The sequence below is a fragment of the Rhinopithecus roxellana genome, chromosome 4 (genome assembly GCF_007565055.1).
Source record: "Rhinopithecus roxellana isolate Shanxi Qingling chromosome 4, ASM756505v1, whole genome shotgun sequence".
NCBI classification, from domain to species: Eukaryota; Metazoa; Chordata; class Mammalia; order Primates; family Cercopithecidae; genus Rhinopithecus; species Rhinopithecus roxellana.
In genome coordinates this window covers 125480629-125503708 of record NC_044552.1, presented here as the reverse complement: position 1 = coordinate 125503708, position 23080 = coordinate 125480629, and the positions used below count along the sequence as shown (strand labels likewise).

At 37.0% G+C, this 23080-nt stretch overlaps 1 protein-coding gene across 20 annotated transcripts in view; it reads right to left on the bottom strand.

Annotated features, from left to right (window-relative positions):
* EPB41L2 (erythrocyte membrane protein band 4.1 like 2) overlaps nucleotides 1-23080 on the bottom strand; it is a 226629-nt gene that overhangs the window by 96178 nt on the left and 107371 nt on the right. For all 20 annotated transcript variants that reach the window (XM_030928698.1, XM_030928701.1, XM_030928693.1 and 17 more), the window contains exons 2-3: nucleotides 21642-22126; nucleotides 20757-20969 (exon numbers count right to left, since the gene is read on the bottom strand). In XM_030928698.1, coding sequence (XP_030784558.1) covers nucleotides 20757-20969; nucleotides 21642-22112 — 684 coding nt within the window. In that variant the 5' untranslated portion in view covers nucleotides 22113-22126. The remainder of the gene's footprint in view (nucleotides 1-20756; nucleotides 20970-21641; nucleotides 22127-23080) is intronic.

The following is a 23080-nucleotide window of genomic DNA, read 5'->3' as shown; positions in this document are numbered from 1 at the left end:
CAGATGGGGTTTCATCATCTTACCCAGGCTGGTTTCTAAAACCTCTGGGTTCAAGCAATTCTCCCACCTTGGTCTCCCAAAGTGTTGGCATTACAGGCATGAGCCACAGCACCCATCCCTTTTTTAAATTTTTTTAGTAACTGAAAAAGTTTTTTCAAACTTAGTTTTCATTAATCAGGAAAACTTTGTATACATGTATACAAGTAAACAAGATAGACAGATATCAGATTTATTTAAACATGTTGGTTTCTTACAAGTCACTATAAAGAAATTTTTCTTGTATACTATTTCCTTAGAGACTAAACCAAAAAAAAGGAAGGGAGGGAGAAAGGAAAATTTCTCACAGTTCATTAAGGATTGCCACATCTTTTCCATTCCACAGGATTCAGAGGATTATGAGAGAATACTGGGGGAATTTTGCAGTGCCATTGACAGGAATGACACAAAATACCATTCATTCAATATAGTTTCAGTTGCTAAAAATTAAAATTAAAAAGCTGCTACTTAGAAAAACACACACTAGACTAGAACAGACTGCAAAGATAACCTTCAGTAACTGTAACCTGCAATAATTTAAAAGGAAATCCTAGTAAAGCTAGAAGCACAGAGGTTCACCTTTAATAAAATCACACAGACACTTTGACTCCTCAAGGAGAGAGGTACTTGCCCTTCTTAAATGTTATAAAGTAAGATCCTTATTTCACGAGCACGATGTTTCCAAGCCCATCAAGAGCAGTATTCAATGGAATGTTCTTCCACCCCAGTCTGCTGGGTTTTGAAATATTTTGGAATTCTTAACTGAGCATACAATTAATCTCATAAGCAACCTGGTAAGCTCAAACAAGATGGGAAAATGTATTTCATGTTTATGCTATGTGGAAAATGGCACCAAAAAAATCTGAAATCCTGCTACCAACATTATTAACACACACAAAAAATCACACTGTCAACAAGTTGAAGTCTATGATATGGCCCTTTTTTTTTTAACAAAGAAAATGAATGCTAGTTTTTAAACAATATTAACCTTTTAATATCTCATTCGTAACCACACACAAATTTATTTCTTAGACAGTTGTAGTTTTTATCTCCTGCAGCCCAGAAATTTTCAATAGTTTTCAAGACACAAGAATCAGCTAGTAGACTAGGGTGTGCCCACTTGGAGGATTTCTATCTCCACATATCCAAACAGGTGTGCAGAAGGCTATTCCAGGAACCAATTCCCACTCCTCACACCTACGTTCTAGCTCCACAGCAAACCCAAAGCCAACCTCTGGAATGAAGATGCAGAAAACCTCAAAAAAGCCCCAGAGCAACGGATCTTAAAGCTTGTTAAGAAAACTATATTTGATGACATGTAAATATCCACAAATTGTATATAAAAATGTATTTTTTGTTTAAACAAAACAATAAACACCTCTGTCAGTTCTAGTATATGTCAGTTGCTCAGTCATTCATAAAATACAGCCCTGCAGGCATTCCATAAATGCCTTCCTTTGGTAATAAAAGTTTAATGGAATAGTATTCTAGCTTATAAGGAAGAACTATCTAAATCTTCGCTTGCTGTAAGTGAACAGCTGCTAACTAGCCAGCTAAATTTGCAATTTCTCATCTGCAAAAAACAAGTATTTCTACTCTTAGAGTTTATTTCAGTGGGAAATAAGTTCACCTTTGACATTCTACATTTTTGTAACACAACTGGTTATAGCCAACGTCTCTCTTCTGACCCTCCAACAAAAGGATAAGTCCTTGGACACTAGGGATTGGTTTATTCAAAATTACAAGATAAAATATATTATTTTTAAATCTTGTGAGGTTTTTCTTACTTGTAAAAGTACTAAATGGGGTTTAATTTTTCAGTCTAACCAAGTTATTTAAATTACAAAGTCACTATGAATATATAAGTGGCATCCGTTTACATTATGGCCCTTCTAAGTCATATAGTGATAAAATATAAGAATACTAGGAATTTATCCAAGGCATAGAACTTAAGTATTTTCATCAGAAATTTAAGAAAGCTGGTCAAATCCTGAGAAAAACATATAATCAGGATTTTAACAATAAAAATTATAGTTAATATTTGTCAAGCCCTTACAATGTCCTAGGCATTGCTCCAAACAAATCATAACCAAATTCAGCTACCAATTAGAGTTAGCAAACAGCTGTGAAGTAAATGAACCCAAATATACACTTAATAAGACCTCCTACAGTCTTAACATGAGGCCTCTCAAAGCAGTTCTTAACTCTGGCTGCACAGATGCTCCAGCTGGCATCAGATCCACTGAATTAGAACCTACAAAAGAGGATCCTGGGCATCTGTAACTTTTTATTTAGACCAGTTTTAGGTTCGCAGCAAAATTGAGCATAAAGTACAGAAGTTTTCCCTCTATGCCCTGCTTTCACACACGCATAACCTCCCCCATTGGGAAAATCAGCAACATCCCCCACACAGTGGGTACAGTCGTTACAACTGGTGAACCTCCACTGACATGTCGTTATCACCCTAAGTCCACAGTTTATGTCAGGGTTCACTCTCAGTGTCTGCATTCTATGGGTTTGGACAAATGCACAATGACACGTATCCACCATGTATTATAGCATCATACAGAGTAACTTCATTGTCCTAAAAACCCTAAAATTTTTTTAAAAGCTTAACCAACAAATCTTTAAAAGCTTAAACATGAGGCAGTCAGCAAAGAGAATCCCTGTCCCAGCATACAACTATCTGCCCGCATACTCCAAATCCAGCAATTTTCAGTTTTCAATCTGGCCAGGCTACATCCCATGGAGTATACGTGCTCCTTTTGTCCCTTTCAAAGACCCAGATAGAAAAGCCAGGATAATAAATCAAATGCTCAATTATTCACTTAAAATTCTTTTTTAAAAAAATGATTGGCCAGGCGCAGTGGCTCATGCCTGTAATCCCAGCACTTTGGGAGGCCGAAGCGGGTGGATCACGAGGTCAGGAGTTCAAGACTAGCCTGGCCAAGATGGTGAAACCCCATCTCCATGAAAACTACAAAAAATTGCCAGGTGCAGTGGCAGGTGCCTGAAATCCCAGGTACTTGGGAGGCTGAGGCAGGAGAACTGCTTGAACCCAGATAGCAGAGGTTGCAGTGAGTGGAGATCGTGCCACTACCCTCCAGCCTAGGTGACAGAGTGAGACTCCATCTCAAAAAAAAAAAGATTAACACAGCCTGATAAAATAAGATTTATTTGACAATCTTCAATGACAACTATATCTGAGTCTACCTTTGTGAAAGAAATCATCAGGTGAAAAAACACAAGATGACTAGAGATCCTACATCTTATCACAAGCCAGACCCACTCAAACTGTTCTTACCTCTACTAGCCAGGAGTGCTTATTCTTTCAACAACTAACCAAAGTAGAAGACAAGTTACAATGCAGAATAATCTTAATCACTTAAATGCTTACTTTATTATGGTTGTAAAGCAGAGGGAGATATGATGTGACTAAGGAGAGGTCTCGATGAGTTTCCTAACAACAGTAGTTGCCTTATACTTCACCATCTGAATTTCTGATTCTTGAATTTGATGACAAGCAACTTCTGGGCAATCTAGGGAAAAATCCAGTTCATTTTGAGATATCTCAGTTTTTGAACATTGATCTACTTGGGGCAACAGTGTTTCTACTCAATTTGACATTTTTTCCAAGTAAAAGCTTTTCGTTCCTGGTGGATGACTAACAAAGTAAAATAAAAGACAAAGTGACAACAAGGTCTTTGTTCACCACTGGAGTGTGGAAGGAGGGGGACCTGGCTGGGTGAATCTTTAAGGTCTCGCTTGATTTAAAACACACATACACAAAAAATGCTACAACTATGTAAGGAGGAAACTGTGAGGCATCAGAAAGAACCTAGGAATTCAGAAGCAGGGAAGTTAAGCATCTCTGGGTGAACATGGCCCTGAACCGTGCCTTTCAAAAAGGCTGTACTACTGGTAGTGTGACCACCTGATCCAAAGATGCCAAAAATCCAGCCCTTGACCTTCCTCCCACCCCAAACTGCCTTTATTTTTTTACTTCTCTTGGCTTCAATAGTGAAATTCTACCACTAGAATTCAACCACTAGATTCTTTAGAGTAAACAGGTATCTTCTTTTAAAATGCAAATATCTCTTAGAAGGCAATACAGGTAATTCACACACTAAAGTCATTCACTCAAACTGCTGATCCTCTCTAGGTTATCTGCTAAATTTGAAAAAGTAGGGATTTTGTTTCCAGAGGAAGAAAAAGTAGTCAGAAAGCATATAACTTTTTTTTTTTTTTTTTTTTTTTGTATTATAATACTATAAAGGAACACCTGGATGTCATCATGGAACTAGTAACATGAAAGTCTAAAGGAGAAAAGCACCAAGAAATAGAAAAGTAAATCAGTGTGAAATCCAACCACGAACACAGGAACGAATCCTTTCCCCTTTACTGCACAGGCTCCAACCAGGGGTCAGAGGAGACTAAAAATTCCTCATGGTATCACCAATGCTTGCTCCAGAAATGCTTAATGAACAAAGCCACAAAACTATATATGATAAATAATGACCCAAACCAAGTGAATAACAAATGAATTGCACCTATTATTTGCCAAAAACCCAAATAACTGTTTTTTTTGTTGTTGTTGTTGTTTTTTTGTTTTTTTTTTTTTTTTTTTGAGACTGAGTCTTGCTCTGTCGCCCAGGCTGGAGTTCAGTAGCGTGATTGCCGCTCCGCCTCTAGGGTTCAAGTGATTCTCCGGCCTCAGCCTCCACAGTAGCTGGGACTAGAGGAGTACACCACAACACCTGGCTAATTTTTTGTATCTTTAGTAGAGGTGTGGTTTCTCCACGTTGGCCAGGCTGGTATCGAACTCCTGACCTCGTGATCTGCCCACCTCAGCCTCCCAAAGTGCTGGGATTACAGGTGTAAGCCAACACACCTGGCCCCAAATAACATATTTTAAGGAGAAAAGCATTTCTATGCTCTTTCATCTCCTAAGACCCACTCCCCAATTAAACACACATGCAAAATAAAATGGATTATCTAGACACCTACAGGGAATAATAAAGCAAGAAAATGAAAACTACTGAGAAGCATCTGCAAGAAAACAAAGAACTATGTCAAAACAGATGCTACTAAAGCTACCACAATCAAAAGTCTTTTTAGAAGATACCCAGACAGCCTAATGGTAACTTTGACATGTGCTATATTCAGAGGAAGAGTCCACTTTATTTTAGGATGTGATAAAACATGCTCATTGTTCAACTTTTAGAAGTAGAAAGTGGACTTCCAATTAAAGATGGTAGAATGAACATGCACACTTAGCTCTGCTCCCTAAAGAATTTGTTCTAAGACAACGCAGAGTGTGCATGTTACTGTGTACAGATGCACACATGGATTCTTCCCCCAACACAAGGAACCTGCGACCAGCAAAATTAGGATAAGCAGACTGAAAAAGGACAGGAGACCGGATCAGTGCATTTGTATTTTATGCTTTATTTCCCATGGGTGGGAACCCACTTCTCCATTTGATTTAGCAGAAGCAAAGAGCTTAATTTATTTAAACTCCAATAAATACACTGGTTTTGCAAGATGGAAGATTCCTAGTTAATGCCAAGCCAAAGAAAGCCCGGATCAAAAATGGCAACACTGGCCCTGTAAAGTCAGGAAGGTGGTTTGCCCTGAACGAATGTTTATGGTACATTTTTTTTATGTCATCCTTGATATGCAAGGATATATTAAAACCTTTTCTTGTAACCCCCAATTTTTGCTTAGATTCTACTATTTAAGCAATTTTCAAATGAAAAATGTAACAGGTTAAGTATAGCTGAGTTTTCCATATATATATTTTTATATATATATATAAATTAAATGTATATATATATATAAATATATGTGTGTGTGTGTATATATATATATTTTTTGAGATGGAGTCTCACTCTGTCGCCCAGGCTGCAGTGCAGTGGTATGATCCCGGCTCACTGTAATCTCTATCTCATGGGTTCAAGCAATTCTCATGCCTCAGCCTCCCTAGTAGCTGAGACTGACTACAGGTGCCCCTTCACCATGCTCAGTTAATTTTTGTATTTTTAGTAGAGATGGGGTTTCATCACCCTGGCCAGGCTAGTCTCAAATTCCTGACCTCAAGTGTGATCCGCCCGTCACGGCCTCCCAAAGTGCTGGGATTACAGGCATGTGCCAGCGCACTCAGCCCTAAATATATCATTCTTTGAAATCCGAAAGTTTCTCCTCAATGAAGACATGCATACCAACTCCAGTCTATAGTAACTTGGCATTTCTGTGCTTTCATATTACTTTACAGAACTATAAAAAATACTTTAACAATTTTACTCACATGTTTATGTGTGTGGATATAAGTGTGTGTGTATATACACCTGCTATTACTGTTTTATATGTAAAGCTTAGCTCTCAAAGTAAAATTCGTAAGTAAAAGGAAAAATAACACCTCATACTTTTCTTTTTATCTTCTCAGCCCAAGTAGGAACCAAATCAATGTCTGGGGATAAAAATTATTTCTGAACTCACAGGATATATTCAAATAAATACTATTTTGAGAGGAAATTTGTAAAATAGTGTAAAAATATGACTTCCTTAACTTCTCATTTTTCTTAAAAATCATATATCATCACTAAGGGAGACTAGCAACCTTGTCATTAATTTTTTAAAAAGGAAAACCCAGGATTTTTGTCCAACTTTTTCTATTACTCACTTTAAACAGCAAGACTTGGCTTAAGTCTGTAAAGAATTATAATCTCTTTTAAAAGATGGAGAACTGACTATAACTGTTAGATAATGAAGAGGCTGGTATCAAACTTCTAGCCAGAGGCAAACACCAAATTTTTTAAAATATCTTTCATAAAAGTTGCTAAGTACCATATTTCCATGAAAACTTATTCAAAAACCATGAGCAGCAAACTTCTGTAGGCTAGCACATTCTCTGTAAACTATTTGCCTAGAATGAATTTTGACATTTGATTCATACAGGCTTTCTGTGCTACAAAAGAATAGCTTACAAGAGCAGTCCTATTTGATTCACTTGAAATTGCTGCTGACAGAAATCTGGAAGGAGATGTCAATGAATACAACAAGTAGAGGGTGGTAACACTCAGATTAAGTTTCCCCTCTGTGCAAATAACTAGACTGATGCATAAAATCAGGCTTAATGTCAAAACGGGTTAAAATGGCATATTCTGCAAATGAAGTACACTTACGAGATGTAGTTTGATTACCAGACAGAATGGAGTTTTGTCATCAGGTGACTCTCCAGAATACAAGAGTCAAAACAAAATAAAAGATAAATTAATACTTCTAATCCTAATTTTTCTAACACAGTTCAGAGTTAATGTATAACTCCATTGCAGAACATAATTAAATGAATATTTAAATAGCAAACTGACAGATCATTTATCAGTGCTTTAATCATTTAGCCACCTTGCATCATAAAATTATTTTCTGAATAATCCAGGGATTTTTATAGACTATATTTTATTATGTTATACCACATTCGATCCCTTTAAGCTCCAAATGCTGGCATATTATGTTATAGTGCTATAAATACTAATGATAACTTCTGTCCACTTTTCCACTTGGCCACAGAGGGTGTGCTTCTGCTGAGCAATGGATGAAAAGAATGAACCTAACTCCAGCTTTTGTGCGATAAATTAAACAACATTCATCGGTGGAGACAATATTCCTAAATCTCTGTCCCCCATATCATGCCTGAAAGCTGGGAAGGTGGAGGTAGGATGAGGAAACCAAATAATCGGTAAAATTTCCTGACAGCTGAAAAACGAAAACTATGTCAGTAACATCATCTTTAATTTGTTCAGAAGAATAGAAGGCAACAGAAGAAAAATCAAAGACTAGAAATAAAACAGTAATGATGACAGAATGATTCTAAACACAGTGGGTTTAACAAAAGATATTGATAAACGTTGTTGCATGACAGAGTAATTACATTAAATCCCTTCATTTGATGAACTCCGGCAAAGATTTTTTAAATTTCACTGCCTACATATTTTGTAAAATTATGCTTAAAGTTCTGGGATACATGTGCAGAACGTGCAGGTTTGTTACATAGGTAGACATGTGCCACGGTGGTTGGCTGCACCCATCAACCTGTCATCTACATTAGGTATTTCTCCTAATGCTATTCTTCCCCTAGCCTCTAATCCCTGACAGGCCCTAGTGTGTGATGTTCCCCTCCCTGTGCCCATGTGTTCTCAATGCTCAACTCCCACTTATGCATGAGAACATGCGGTGTTTGGTTTTCTGTTCCTGTTTTGCTGAGAATGATGGTTTCCAGTTTCATCCATGTCCCTGCAAAGGACATAAACTCATCCTTTTTTACGGCTGCATAGTATTCCATGGTGTCTATGTGCCACATTTTCTTTATCCAGTCTATCACTGATGGGCATTTAGATTGGTTCCAAGTCTTTACTATTGTAAATAGTGCTGAGTAAACATAAATGTGCATGCGTCTTTATGTAGAATGATTTATAATCCTTTGGGTATACACCCAGTAATGGGATTGCTGAGTCAAATGGTATTTCTGGTTCTAGATCCTTAAGGAATCGCCACACTGTCTTCCACAATGGTTGAACTAATTTATACTCCCACCAACAGTGTAAAAGCATTCCTATTTCTCCACCTCCTCTCCAGCATCTGTTGTTTCCTGACTTTTTATGATCGCCATTCTAACTGGCGTGAGTATGTATTTTAAAGTAACAAAAATGTGTCCAAATTGATTTTAAAGTACAAATTTTATTCTGAAAATAATTTTCCCACCATTTCTAACCCTACTCGACCCTGAAGTAATTTTCATTCCAAACTAGAAAAATAATTCAAAGATCTAGTTCCTGCTCTACTACCACCCTCTGAAAAGAGTGAAAACTTACTAAGTGGTAAATCACCAAGGAGTTGGCATGGCTGCCAGTGTGTAGCACGCCTATCCAGCAAGAGGTGGATAGTTTCTTCAAAAGTATGGTTTTCTGTGTAAAACCTGTAAGGATGTAAAACTGTAAGTAAAAACTGTAAGGATGGCTGCTTACAGTTAGAAATTACTTTCGAGTTTAATGCTTTTAAAACACCAGTGATGCAGGGACAAAGTAATCCCCTGGTTTTGAAACCAAACGAGGAGAAGGCAGAGAAGAAAAAGGCATGTGGGAGAATTCCTCGAATGTGAGAAATAAAATGGTCTATCATTATTTAGTTTCCTCAAGAGAAGAGGAGGCATTATTAGAAAACAAGGAGCAGAGAATAAGAATTACAGTCTCTTCAAGCCCAGCCTACGCCTAGCCAGCAAGCAACCTGGTCTGATAGCAGCTCCAACAGAAGTGAAAGAACAGAGCTCCCAGGAGCCTGCAATTCCCTCACGGCTGTGAATGTGAGCCCTCAAGGGCAAGCGGTCACACCACAGTAACTTCTACATGGCTCTCACGCCTAGAGTTTCACAACCTTTTGTAGAAAGGTAGTAGTTTTCATTTACAATAAGCCCTTGCAGTATTTCTATAACAAGTTGGTCTGCTGTTTCCAAGCATCTGAAAAGCAGAGCAATAGTGGACAGCAGTCGCAATGATGAGGGTAGGTGGATTACATATATATGTGTATACATACACACACACACACACAGAAATGCCCAAATCTTTGTTTCTAATTAGAGGGGATGGAGAGAAGACTTAGGAACACAAATAAGCAAATGCTATCATTTATCTTGGATAGAAAGATAAAAACTTTATAAATGTACAAGAAAGTACAGCGAAATAAATCAAAAATTACTTTCTATGAGAAGTATTTTAGGCAAAATCCTCCATTAAGACTCTGTGGGGAGAGAGAAGAAAGTTATTTTTCTAAAGAAACTAATAATAAACCAGGTGAAGAAACAACATCAGCATAAGAAAAATCAAACAATACAAGAGTTTAGCAGTTGTTCCACAGAGCAATACAAGAGAGTCTTTCACAAGGCAGTGCATGATTAATTACCAAACTAATGGTGCAAACAAGTTCCAAGGAAGAAAAGAACATTCTGAGAGCTGGATTTGAGTTGGAAATGAAAAGATAGGCAGGAATCATGTGATGGGGAAAGCAAAATGTGGAGTTGGTAGAGTCAGAAACTGGAAGGAAGGCCAGGCAACTCAGCATGTGTCTGATTAGAGAACTGACTTGACGCAACGGAAGACTCAGAAAATCAAGTGGTAACAGAGGTCAAAAGACAGCCTGAGGTTATACGTGACCAAGTGCGGAGAGGGGAGCGGGGAGGGGGGCCAAGGTCCAGCTAAGGAGTGACTTGATTATGAGGCCAGGCTCTGCTGCTGTGAGCTCTTCGTGTTCTTCAAGCTGGACCAAAATATTCTATCACTTACATGGCACGGCAGTCTTTTCCCATTTAGTAAATACAAATTAAATTTTGAATACAATTACCACCCTAAATCCTGTTTTAAGCTAAAAGGATAAAGACATTCCACCTTGACCAATGTCACTGCAATTTTAAATTGCACGTAATACGTGCCCGTTAAATTATTCCCAGTTCCCAAAATGACATATAAATCTGCCACTATTTTATGGAATCTTATAGAGTGCCATAACTTCCAGATTCTCTACAAATATATATAGTTGAAACTGTTTAGTAAACTTAGTAAGCGTCAGTACTATAGGTCTGAAACACAGCCTTGGAGGGTGAAAAGAAACAACAACAGGCCGGGCGCGGTGGCTCAAGCCTGTAATCCCAGCACTTTGGGAGGCCGAGACGGGCGGATCACGAGGTCAGGAGATCGAGACCATCCTGGCTAATATGGTGAAACCCCGTCTCTACTAAAAAATACAAAAAACTAGCCGGGCGACGAGGCGGGCGCCTGTAGTCCCAGCTACTGGGGAGGCTGAGACAGGAGAATGGCGTGAACCCAGGAGGCGGAGCTTGCAGTGAGCTGAGAGCTGGCCACTGCACTCCAGCCTGGGCGGCAGAGCAAGACTCCGTCTCAAAAAAAAAAAAAAAAAAAAAAAAAAAAGAAACAACAACAAACAAGTAAGCAAATAAAACACACTCAAAGTAATGATAGCAAATTGGATTTCTGAGACTAGAACTCAACACAAAAAAGGCAAAAAGACCTTGACACATTCTGCTTTCTGAGAAATACTTTTATCATCAGAACACTGATGAAGAGAGCCTACATTCTGTTAGCCTTATTCATAACTAAGAAAAATGGTACTGACATTCCTGTGTGGGCAGAAACAATGCCCTCGATTCTCAGACAAAATCAACACGTGGGAACAACTTTCAGATGCCAGAGGAAAATGTGAGCAACTCTAACTCAGAATGCACATTCACTCAAGCTTCCAAAGTCTTGCAGGAACTTTCACACTTATTTGCAAACTTTAAAACACATACACAGACTTATCAGTTGTAGTAAAACCAGCTCAATTCTAAAAATGGAGGAAGCAAATATTTTCACTCTCTTTGCAATCTGAGAATAGAAGAGAGGAAGTGACTCCCCCAAGATACTGAAAGAGTAAAAAGAAAAGTAAACATAGATTGCCTGACTTTATATCCATGGCTTCAACTAAACCTTATTGTTTTTTTCCCCCGCTCAGAGGAAAGAGCTTTGCTGTTTTAACACACTGAGTATGTAAATGACCTTAGCAGCAATATCATAAAGAGTACTAGAGTCAAGTTCCTGTAACATGCAGAATCCAAGAGACACCCTAAAATTCTTTAAAAATTTAACTCTGGAACCAAAGAAGGTTGGCACATACCATTTAAATATCTCAATGAGATAAAAATTAACATTTCAAAAAAAACCAAATTATAAAGTTTCTTCATTAAAAAATCTTCAAAGTTTTTTCAAAAAATATTTGAGATCTCAGTTTACTATCAATAGATGATAAATTAGTATAGAATGTAAACTGTAATTTTCAGTGACAACAATGAAACAGTACCTACCACAAAGATTTGGAACAAATGCACAGAGAGCCCAGGCCTCAGGTCAACATTAATGCATGGCTTAACAATAAACCTATTGTTACATAAGCCAAAAATAACATTAAAGTTGGGCCATTTCCATAGTATTTTTTTAACTTAAATATAATCATCCTCTAAAAATGCACTATTACCCAATGTTTATGCTCATTTATTTCCAGCTTTGGGGAATCCAGAAAATTCTGTGTGGCATAAAAATTTTTTATCCACTTAATATTAGCAAATGCCCTCTTTCCTTAAAAGAACACAAATTTCAAAGATGGCGATTTGTTTTTAAAAACAGTGCTGTATTGGTTCCTTGGGCAGTTGTCTTTACCTAATTCCTGAAGTTCAGGAGAGAAAGAATAGGCTGATAGCCCACAGGAAAAAGAATGTGGAAGCAGGAAGCCATAAAAAGTAGAGGATGAGGGGAGAAAGAAAGGATATGAACAGATATATGGGGATATACATATAAAATACATATAAATATATAACAACATGTTAATATAGATTATACAGAATATATTAATTATATCTATATATAGTGAGTAATCTAGGAAGCAGAGATGATGTTCGGATGTCAAACCAAAATGTCCCCATGAATTATGTTTTTTGATTTAAAAAAAATTCCATTAATACAGCAGTATTCACATTAAATGGTTTAAAGGGAGTACTTTTGTTGACCAAAGGTAACACACATAGGAAAGTGTCTAACATACCCACTATTTTAATCGCATCACAAAAAAAAATTATCTATAAAGACCACTGATGTGCATCATAAGTAATGCAGTGAATAAAGAAGACCCTCCCTTAAATTACTATAGCCACATAGCTAGCCACAATGATCCAAAATCTAAACAGTACCCTTGACTTTGTTAGGTCCTGTATACCAATGACTTTAAACCTCTGGTCCATTAGTCAGCAGCTCCTTTGTGCTCTATGGATCAGTTTTAATTCTTCTCATCCTGGCATTTGATACCTTTTAGAACCTCACCCTACTCTGTAAGATCCCTGTAAGCCAAGCTATCACCTCATGACTTCCTGCACAGCCCATGCTTTGAGTGACTTCTCTCCATTGTTGTAAGCACCCTAAGTGAAGACAATTAGTTCTTCTTCAGTGGGCATGTTATATCAAGGTTTAATTGACAATTAGACAAATGTACATATAGAAAGAAAAAGAACAAACAATAACTACAGTTCTCTGAAGAGCCATGAAGAAATACAATCTTTGCTGAGAGTATACAGATGGAAACAATCTATTCTCTCAAACCAAATACAAGTATTTCTTTCCCATATTCTATTCTCCTTCCTCGAGTGCTCAAAAGTTCATTAATAGCTACAGTTTCCCACAACTACTTCCCCAAATAGTCCTCAGACAGTGATTTCCGGTGTAGAGATACAGAACCACAGATAAGCAGTATCAGCATATCATCCAATCTGCCTAAGGTCAATACTGGAACTGGGAAAGAGGAGCCTGCTCAACCCCGTGATGGCTGTACTCTGGGCTCCACTCCTGAGGAGGAAATAAGAGCAGGTCTGATGAGTAACAGACCCAAACTAATGATACTAAGCAAGCAACGGGAAAACCAAAATAAGAGGAAAACTTGTATAAAAGGAAAATTCATTAAAATGGCGAATATAATTTATAACTTCTGCATTGTTATAACAGCTATTAGGATATTGATGAATTATGGCCTATGTTGAGATGCAAAGTCACAGCTGAGAATTCAAGTGAACTGCTAGTACCTAAGATCTGCTGTGGTATAGCATCACTAAAATCTATTCAAACTCCATTTTGCTATGAACTCAAAAGAAAAAGAAAGGATTACTCAACACAAATGCTGTTTTTAAGCTTATTTCATCATGTCTTGTCCTCCAAAGTTCATTTTTATAATAGCAATATTAAGTAATCATCTATTAAATGAAAAGATACTCTAACGATAAATTAATACAGTCATAAAAATAAAGACTCCTATGCTTTCCCAACCAATTTAAATATTGGTGAATTAGAAGACTAAACTGCTGCTTTTGGCTTTGGATACTACCTCAACTCTGCTTCAGGCAATACAGCAAGTTGATTCCCTACAGGTAGTAGATCATAGAAGGACTAGTTACACAGATAAGAAATTGTTGTTTTTGTATCATTCCAAAATGAGACCTGAGATCTATGAAATGCATACTAAATAAGATGGGGAAAGAGGGGGATAGGCATAGTGATTAGCATTAGACTTTATTAACTCAAGTGTGTCTGTAATATAGTTAATTTCTAAAAGAGCAGCAGTAAAAGGGAAAAAAGAAAATTCACGTAAACGAAGAAAAACAGACAATCCAAAATTAGATGGCAAAATAGAGTCACTAATCTCAGTAGTACTATAAAATAAATGGTTTAAATTTACCAGCTAAAAGACAAAATTCTCAAATGTGATTAAAAAGTCATCTCAAAGAAATAAGGATACAAAGTTTAAACGCAAAAAAAAAAAAAAAAAAAAGCAGAAGATAAAAGGCAGAAGAGAGTCCTAACAAAGTCTAACCAAAATAAAGCTAGTACAATAACATAAATATCAAACAAAATAAATTTCAAGGTATTATATGATGGTTAAAAAAAGAAAAAGAAAAGGCTATCCATGTGTGCATCTAATAATCTAGCCTCAAATTTTATAAAGCATAAACTTACAGGAATACCAAGAGAAATCATCAAATCAACAATTACAAGGAAAGGTTTGAACACACCTCTCTTATTAACTGATAAACTAAGCAGTTAAACAATTAATAGAGATAGATAACATGACGCACATAATTGTCTGACCAAGATGACAGACCTAGAAACCGGTATCAACAATAGGAAGACCGTGCTTTCCAAATTCAAAAAGAACCCATATAAAAATTGACTATATATTTCAAAGTCTTAATAAATTTAGACAGAGCAAGACTCCGTCTCAAAAAAAAAAAAAAAAAAAAAAAAAGAATCTCTATTTAGACCACATTCTGACCACGATGTAACATAAAACTGGAAATATGAACAAACAAAAACATTCTCTCTTCCCACAAGACATGCATACATAAACACAAATGCACACACATTTTGGAAATTTTAAATCACACCTGTAAAAAATCCAGTGGTCAAAAATGATACATAATGGGGCCAGACACAGTGGCTCACGCCTATAATCCCAGCACCTTGGAAGGTCAAGGAGGAAGAACTGCTTGAGCCCAGTAATTGAGACCTACCTGAGCAACAAAGCAAGACCCCATCTCTACAAAAGGAATTTAAAGATAAGCTGGGCACGGTGGCATATACCTGTAGCCCCAGATACTCTGGAGTCTGAGAGGCAAGAAGGACTGCCACTGCACTCCAGCCTGGGCAACAGAAAGAGACCCTGTCGAAAAAAGAAAAGAAAAAAGAAGAAAAAAGGACAGGGAAGGGAAAGGAAGGGACAGGGAAGGGACAGGAAAGGGAAGGGCCAAATGAGATAGGATGAGAAAATTAAAACTGAATGGTAATGAAAGCACTATATAGTTGACTCTTGAACAACATAGGTCTGAACTGCATGGATCCACTTACACCTAGATTTTCTTCCACCAAGAAACAGACAGCAAGACCAATCCCTCCTCTTCCTCCTCCTCTTCCTCAGGCAATATGAAGACAATTAAAATGGAGACCTTAATGCCAATCTACTTCCACTTAATGAATAGTAAATATATTTTTTCTCCTTCCTGTAATTTTTTAAGAACATCTTTTCTCTACCTTATTGTAAGAATACAGTATATAATACATATAACACACAAAATTGTATTGACTGTTTAAGTTATCAGAAAGGCTCCAGGCAACAGGAAACTGATTATTAGTAGTTACATATGGGAGCAGTCAAGCATTATCTGCAAAATTTCAACTGTGCAGAAGGCTGGTACCCCTAACTCTTACCTTGTCCAAGGGTCAACTGTATTTCAAATTTGTACAATCATTCAGAGGTACTTCAAGGGAAAATTAGAGCCACGAAAGCAATGTTTTAAGTGTTAAACTCAAGAAATTAGAAAAAGAACAGTTATCCCAAAGAAAAAGAGCAAAACGAGAAGAAAAAGAGCAAAACAAGATGAAATGCTACAAAATAGAAAAGATACAATAGAAATGATAAAACCAAGTTGTTTCCTTTGGGAAAAAATATATAATGGCAAATCTATAGTAAGAATAATTTTTAAAATGCAAACAACACTAGAAATAAGAAATAAAAATCAAATGCACAAAGCAAGAATACTATGAAAACCTTCATGCCAATAAATTTTTCAAATTAGATGAAATGGACAATCTCCACCAAAAATATTAATTGCTATAACTAACTCGGGAAAAAAATTTAAAAATCTGAATCAATGATTTAAAAAAACAAAAACACCCTTCCCCTTCCACTCTTCTCCCAAAAAGGCTACCATCCAAGACAGTTCTAAAGGCAAGTTCTACCAGATCACCAAAAGACAGACCATCAGTAATTTATCCAAGCTTTTCTAGGTAATGGTAAAAGGGAAGCAACTGTATGAGGATAGAATACAACCCAGATAACAAAATCTGATGAAGACAATTTGATAAAAGAAAATTAAAGGTAATATATGCAAAAGTCCTAAACAAAAATAATACAAATGAATGCAGAATCATCACTACCAAGTTTACAGTAGAAATTCAGATGGTTTAACAGTAGAAAATAATGTAGTTTACAACATTAGCGGGTTAGAAAAATACATGATCCTCTTAGTTGATGCAAGAAATACATTTGATAAAATTCACCACCTACTCATGAGTAAGTCTTGGAAATAAGGGGAGAAAGTCCTTAATCTGAGAAATAATCTTTATTTTTAAAAATTTCAGAGTGATAATATAAACCTAAATAAAACATAAAAAGATGGTGAGGAGTTCGGCCATGCATGGTGAAACCCCGTTTCTACCAAAAATACAAAAATTAGATGGGCATGGTGGCATGCGTCTGTAATCCCAGCTACTTGGGAGGCTGAGGCAGGAAAATTGCTTGAACCCAGGAGGTGGAGGTTGCAGTAAGCCGAGATCACCGCTGTACTCCAGCCTGGGTGACAAAGCAACCATCTTTAAAAAAAAAAAAAAAGATGCTCAAGATGCTTAACGCCCCCCCCCCCCCTTTTTTTTTTTTTTTTTTGAGACAAGAGTCTCACCCTGTTGCCCAGGCTGAAGTGCAGTGGCACAACCTCGGCTCACTGCAACCTCTGCCCCCTGGGTTCAAGTGATTCTCCTGCCTCAGCCTCCCGAGTAGCTCAGTTATAGGCGCCCACCACCACGCCCGGCTAATTGTATTTTTGGTAAAGATGGGGTCTCACCATGTTTGTCAGGTTGGTCTCGAACCCCTGACCTCACGTGATCTGCCTGCCTCAGCCTCCAGAGTGCTAGGATTACAGGCATGACCCACCGTGCCCAGCCTCATTAATTTTAATGGCAAAAACTGCAATTACTTTTGCACCAGCCTAATATGAGCTGTAGTACTGTTTTCATGGTTTTGAGTATCCTTCCCATGAGAGGATCATACTTGCCCACTTATTGTTATCAGCCTTGGCCATGAGACTTAATTGGCCAATGAAATGTGAGTTAAAGTAATATATACCACTTCCAAGCAGAAGATTCAAGAACTGTAGTGTGGTTTTGCTGTGTTTTCTTTTCCCTTTATCATGAAACCAGCATGTCCCAGGTAGAGGCTATTCTTTCAGTCTTGATCACAAATAAAGATGATATGGAAAAAAGCTGTAACAAACCCACCAAGCACATGTAACATGAGCAAGAAATAAACCATTTTTATTAAAAGTCATGAAGATTGGAGGTTTTTTGGTTACTGCAACATAACCTAGTGAAAGCTGACAGTGACCAAACAAATGCAAGTTAAAATACTGACAAGCTATTTCACATGCATTTAATTGGTCCAAATTAATAAGTCTGATAACAAGAATCACTGATGACAATGTGGCAAAATCAAACTTAATCGTTGCTGGTTGAAAGGTAAATTGTAAATTTTATCAATTTCATTTATTACTTTGGCAATATCTGGGGAAACTGAAGAAGTAAAACTGGATTCCATCAATCTAACAATTCCACCACTAGGTATCTACCCTGAAGAAACTCTTACACAAGGAAACATGTCTTAAAATGTTCACTGAAGAACTGTTTCTTATAATATACAAAGAAACTGTGACTTAGGAGGGGAATAAACTAGTTTAGTCAAAGAAATACAACAGTTTAAATGAATAGATTTATATATCACAAAAAGATACATGCAGGACAACAAGGAAAAGATGAGAATGAGACTTTGGCAATGTATTTAATGTTCTATTTTGTTAAAGATCTAAAACACTGTAATCCCAGCACTTGGGAGGCCAAGGCAGGCGGATCACGAGGTCAGGAGATAGAGACCATCCTGGCCAACATGGTGGAACTCTGTCTCGACTAAAAATACAAAAACTAGCTGGGTGTAGTGGCTCATGCCTGTAATCCTAGCTACTCGGGAGGCTGAGCCAGGAGAATCGCTTCAATGAGAAAGTCAGAGGCTGCAGTGAGCTGAGACCGCGCCACTGCACTCCGGCCTGGCGAAAGAGTAAGACTCCACCTCCAGAAAAAAAAAAAAAAATCTAAAACAAATGGCAAAATGGTAACAACTGATTGAAATTTTTGTGCTGGATACACAACTGTCTCCTCTATTATTTTTATATTTTTGTAGTTTTTTAAACATTTTATGATTTTTTTTAAAAGATAGAGAACAAAGATAGACTTAAACCATAAAGTATGTTGGACAGTCTTGTGGTTTAGTGATATAAAGAACTTTAGAAATGAAAAGGCATTCTAGATGATCTAAGCAATTCTATATTCTATAGATGAAGAAACTGAGGTCTACAGAGGTTGAGTAAGTGACTCAAGGTTCATAACATCAAGTTGGTTCTCAAAAATCTACATCCCCTAATTTCTAGGATAGGTAGGAAAGACAAGGGACATGCAATCAAATATAATGTAATTGAGTCAAGTTCAGAAAACCATTCTGTCCCTTTCTTTATGGTCTCTCACTCCTATCCCTAAGACTTCTCCTCTCTCCCTGGGATAGAGAGGGAGTCTCAGGAAAGGACAAAGGGAAGTGTTAAAAAGAGCAGAAGAAAAGAAAGCTTTAAGGACTGCCATGGTCTCAATGCATCCCTCCACAATTCACGCTGAAACCTAATCCCTATGGTGGTGGCATTAAGAGGTGGTGTCTTTAGGAAGTGACTTAATCACTCTGCCTTCATGAATGGGATTAGTGCTCTTGTAACTGAGGCTGAGGGGAGCTGCCTTGTCCTTCCGTCGGTGAGGACGCACCACTCGCCCTATCCACCATGTAAAGATCCAGAAAGGAGGGGCCACCCTGGAAGCAGAGAGCAAGCTCCTCACCAGACACCGAATTTTCTGGTGTACTGATCTGGGACTTCCCAGCCTCCAGAGCTGTGGGCAATAAATGCATGTTGTTTTTAAATTACCCAGTTGAACATATTTTGTTACAACAGCAAAAACTAAGATAAGGATTTTTAATCCTCTTTTGCTACTCCTTTTCTTTAAACAATTGAAATCAGAAAAATTATAACTAAAATGAGTAAAATAAAATTATATTTTTTTATTTAAAAAATATATTTAAATATTTAATTAAATATTTAAATAAAAAATATATTTAAATTATTTTAAAAAAAGAGCAAGAATCAAGAATTATTCATATTAGTATCCTCAGCACTTTGCAATATAATACACATTCAAATATATAATAAACTACTATCCAACTAGATAGACCTAAGTGTCTTTACGAAGCTGAATACTTTCATTGTTATTGCAGTGTAACTTCTCTTTTTAATAAGAATGCAACGAATTAGGGGGAAATGTGTCTAATATTTAATAGATGAGAACACAAAAGAAACAGGCAAGATAGGTCCCACATGTACCAGACCAAACAGCATAGTCTACTTCTGTGGTCAGGTTCGTGAGCTCAGGGGGTGGAATCCCTCGTTCAACCTCTAACCAGCTGTGAAACTTTGGGCAAGGAATTTAACTTCTCTAAGCCTTAAGTTCCCCATTGTAACATGTAACACTGAAAATAGCAATGATAATATCTACCTTTATTGATTCTTAATCAACAAAACAAGATAATCCATTAAACAAGATAATCCATTCAAAGCACTTCACACAGTTCCTCAGTAAACATTAGCTATTAGTATATGTTACGTCAATAATTTGTGGAAAGCAACAAACTCTTCTGATATAAAATTATAAGGTACTAGACGCATTAAAAGATTAAACTGACTTCTGTCAGCACCAGCACTAATGAATTGTATGCTTTGCAAATCACAGGTGTTTTTTAATTAAATGAAACTAAATAAAGTAAATGTTAAGCCAGTATCTGTCTCAGGATAAAACACTTGGGGCTAAGTTTGCTGCTGAAACTTCTTTATTCCGAAATGTCAGCCTAGTGCTATCATTTTTCCTCAAGAAAAATATCTTCTAGCCAAAAGCAATATTCCAAATATTTAACACCCATTCAGAATACACACCAACCAGTAAACATGACTAGAGCAGACTGGCAGAAGAGCATCCCTGCTTATCCTAAGGTCGTGAAATATTGTTTGTGACAGAAATGACCCACTTCAATGTATTTTTTTTTTTTTTTTTTAGTACAAAACTGGAATAAACTGGCTTATAGGAACTTAGTAAAACATAAAAATCTATTCATCATGCCATGCCACAATCCACACATCAAGCTAGCTCTCACTCAGCTCCCTATCTCACCTCCAGGTCACAGCTGTATTCGGTGCCATCTAAGAGGGTCACTTTACACTGGACAGTTTTGGTCTTCTTGGTGACTTTTTGAGATGCCTTCTCTGCTTTCAGTTCATTGGTCTGCACTTCCTTGGTCTCCCTCTTTGCTGCTTCTCCTTCAAATTTGTCTTCCTGTGCTTCCTTTACCTTCTCTTCTCTCTCCTTACTTACTAATTCAGTAGGCTGTTGAGGAAAAAAAATTAAATTGATACTATAGTCAACCAACTTGCAGATGACAACATATTAAAAGGAAAATGTTTCATAAGAATTAGGATCGTTACTTTAAACACTGTAACTCTCAGATTTTTAAACACTTGAAAATTCCAATAGAAAGGATATTTCCCCTCATCCTCTTTTCATGGTCAAAATTCTCATTTTGCCAAGTTGGTTATTTGGCATTAAATGAATCAAAGAAACTACATCCCAGCAACTACAATTTAAGTATCATCTCAAATAATAACATTTCCAATTAAAATCTTATACCATGGCAAAACCTAGGCTTTATTAGGCAACCAAAATGCGCACACACAGATCTACTACTTACTGTCCAGTGAAAACTTAAAAGAGGCATAAAAGAGCATTCTGTTTAAAAAAGAGATGGCAGGGCTCAGAGTATCTATCTCACCTTAACAGGTTACAGACATGAATTTTTTAGCAATGTGCATATATAGTGGAGTTTTTTTCAAGGAGTAACAGGGAAAGGCTATGGTAGACCAATCTAAGACCTATACTTTATACATTAAGCCAAAGCAGTATCTCAGTACAAGAAATCTGGAAATGATCCAAAACAAACCCTTTTTGTTATGTGGTTACGCTATCAGGTTTTCATTTCCAGGCAATTATTCCCAAACATACCTGCATCTCCACTTTGCTCACTGAGGGTTTTTCTTCCTTGACTTCAACCTTAATCTCTTGTTGTTTCTTCTGAGCCATTTCTTCAGCATCACCCTTATCCTGTCTCTGTTCTTCCGGAAGGGGTTCCTCTTTATCTAAGACCTGTTCTTCAACAACAGCTTGGGTGGGCTCTTTTTTATCTCCTCCATCTTTGGCCACTACTAAGGTATATGACTTTTGCTTCTTAAGCCATGGCGGTAAGAACCGAGAAATACCCCTGCTCTCAGATGTTTCCTTCTCTCTCTTCTGGCGGCGTAGACTACTTTGGCTTTCAGCTGCAGGAGCTGGCTGGGAACCTTTTTCCTCCTCTAGATCGGATGACTGATTCTGCTGATTTTCTGCTACTTCTTTAGGCTTTTCCTTGGTTGCATCTGTTCCTAACTGGCCAGAGTCCTTCTTCACTTCAGACGCAGAGCCTACTTCAGTAGTCATGGTCACAGCTTATGCTGTAATCAAAACAAAAATCACAAAATGTCATTTTATAAGTTCTCTCAAATTTAGTTTGGTTGCAAGGGGCATGATAAGGAAAGATGGGAAAGGGAGTAACAGATAACTGGGAGAAAGCACATCAAGAAAGAAGATTGAAAAGCATAAGACAAAATGGAGACTGTTGCTCTACCTTTTAGAATTCTCTATCAGAATCACAGACCCAAAACTAGCATCACAATAGAACTCTGTGTGTTCTAAGTTCTATATAGTTATAAAATCATCAAGAACTCAAGAAACAGGGATTGCTTTTATTTCTTTCAACTTGTCATAAACAATAATTGATTTTTAAAATCCAATTTTTTTAAGAAAAAGTACTTTTATCTGTACTTGGTATTCTTTATTCTGTAACATGAAAATGTTATCAACAGTGCTAGTAAGCAATGAGACACATTTCACTACAATTTCATACATTAAACTCAAAATCTATCAAAGTGCTAGGTATTAGAAAAACCAATTTTAAGTGTATGGTGTGTAACAGCAAGAAGTAAAATCTAGAACAAAAACATATTATTCTGTGTTCCAATATTAAATCCCGTAATTCACCATCAATGTTCCAATGCAAAAGTTAAATCTTCTGGAAAAGGTACTCAAATTCTAATCAAAACCCCAAACCTCCATCCTACCCAACCGTAATCATACTTTTCTTTGTATATATAAGAAAAATATCTAAGGGCGATAATCCATACCAAATGAAGACATTATGAGGTGGAAAAAATGCATCCAATGATTGCTCTTATCATAACTCAATTAGAACAAAATTTAAACTAATTCTGAAAATAACTAAATTTTACATAAGCAAAGAGGGACTTTTAAAGTGTTGCAGCACGCTGACATAAAGGACAGCAGGCAGGGCCTGCAGAGACAGCTGATCACATTCACTCTCCCCTCCCTTGCCAATAATAAGTGCCCAG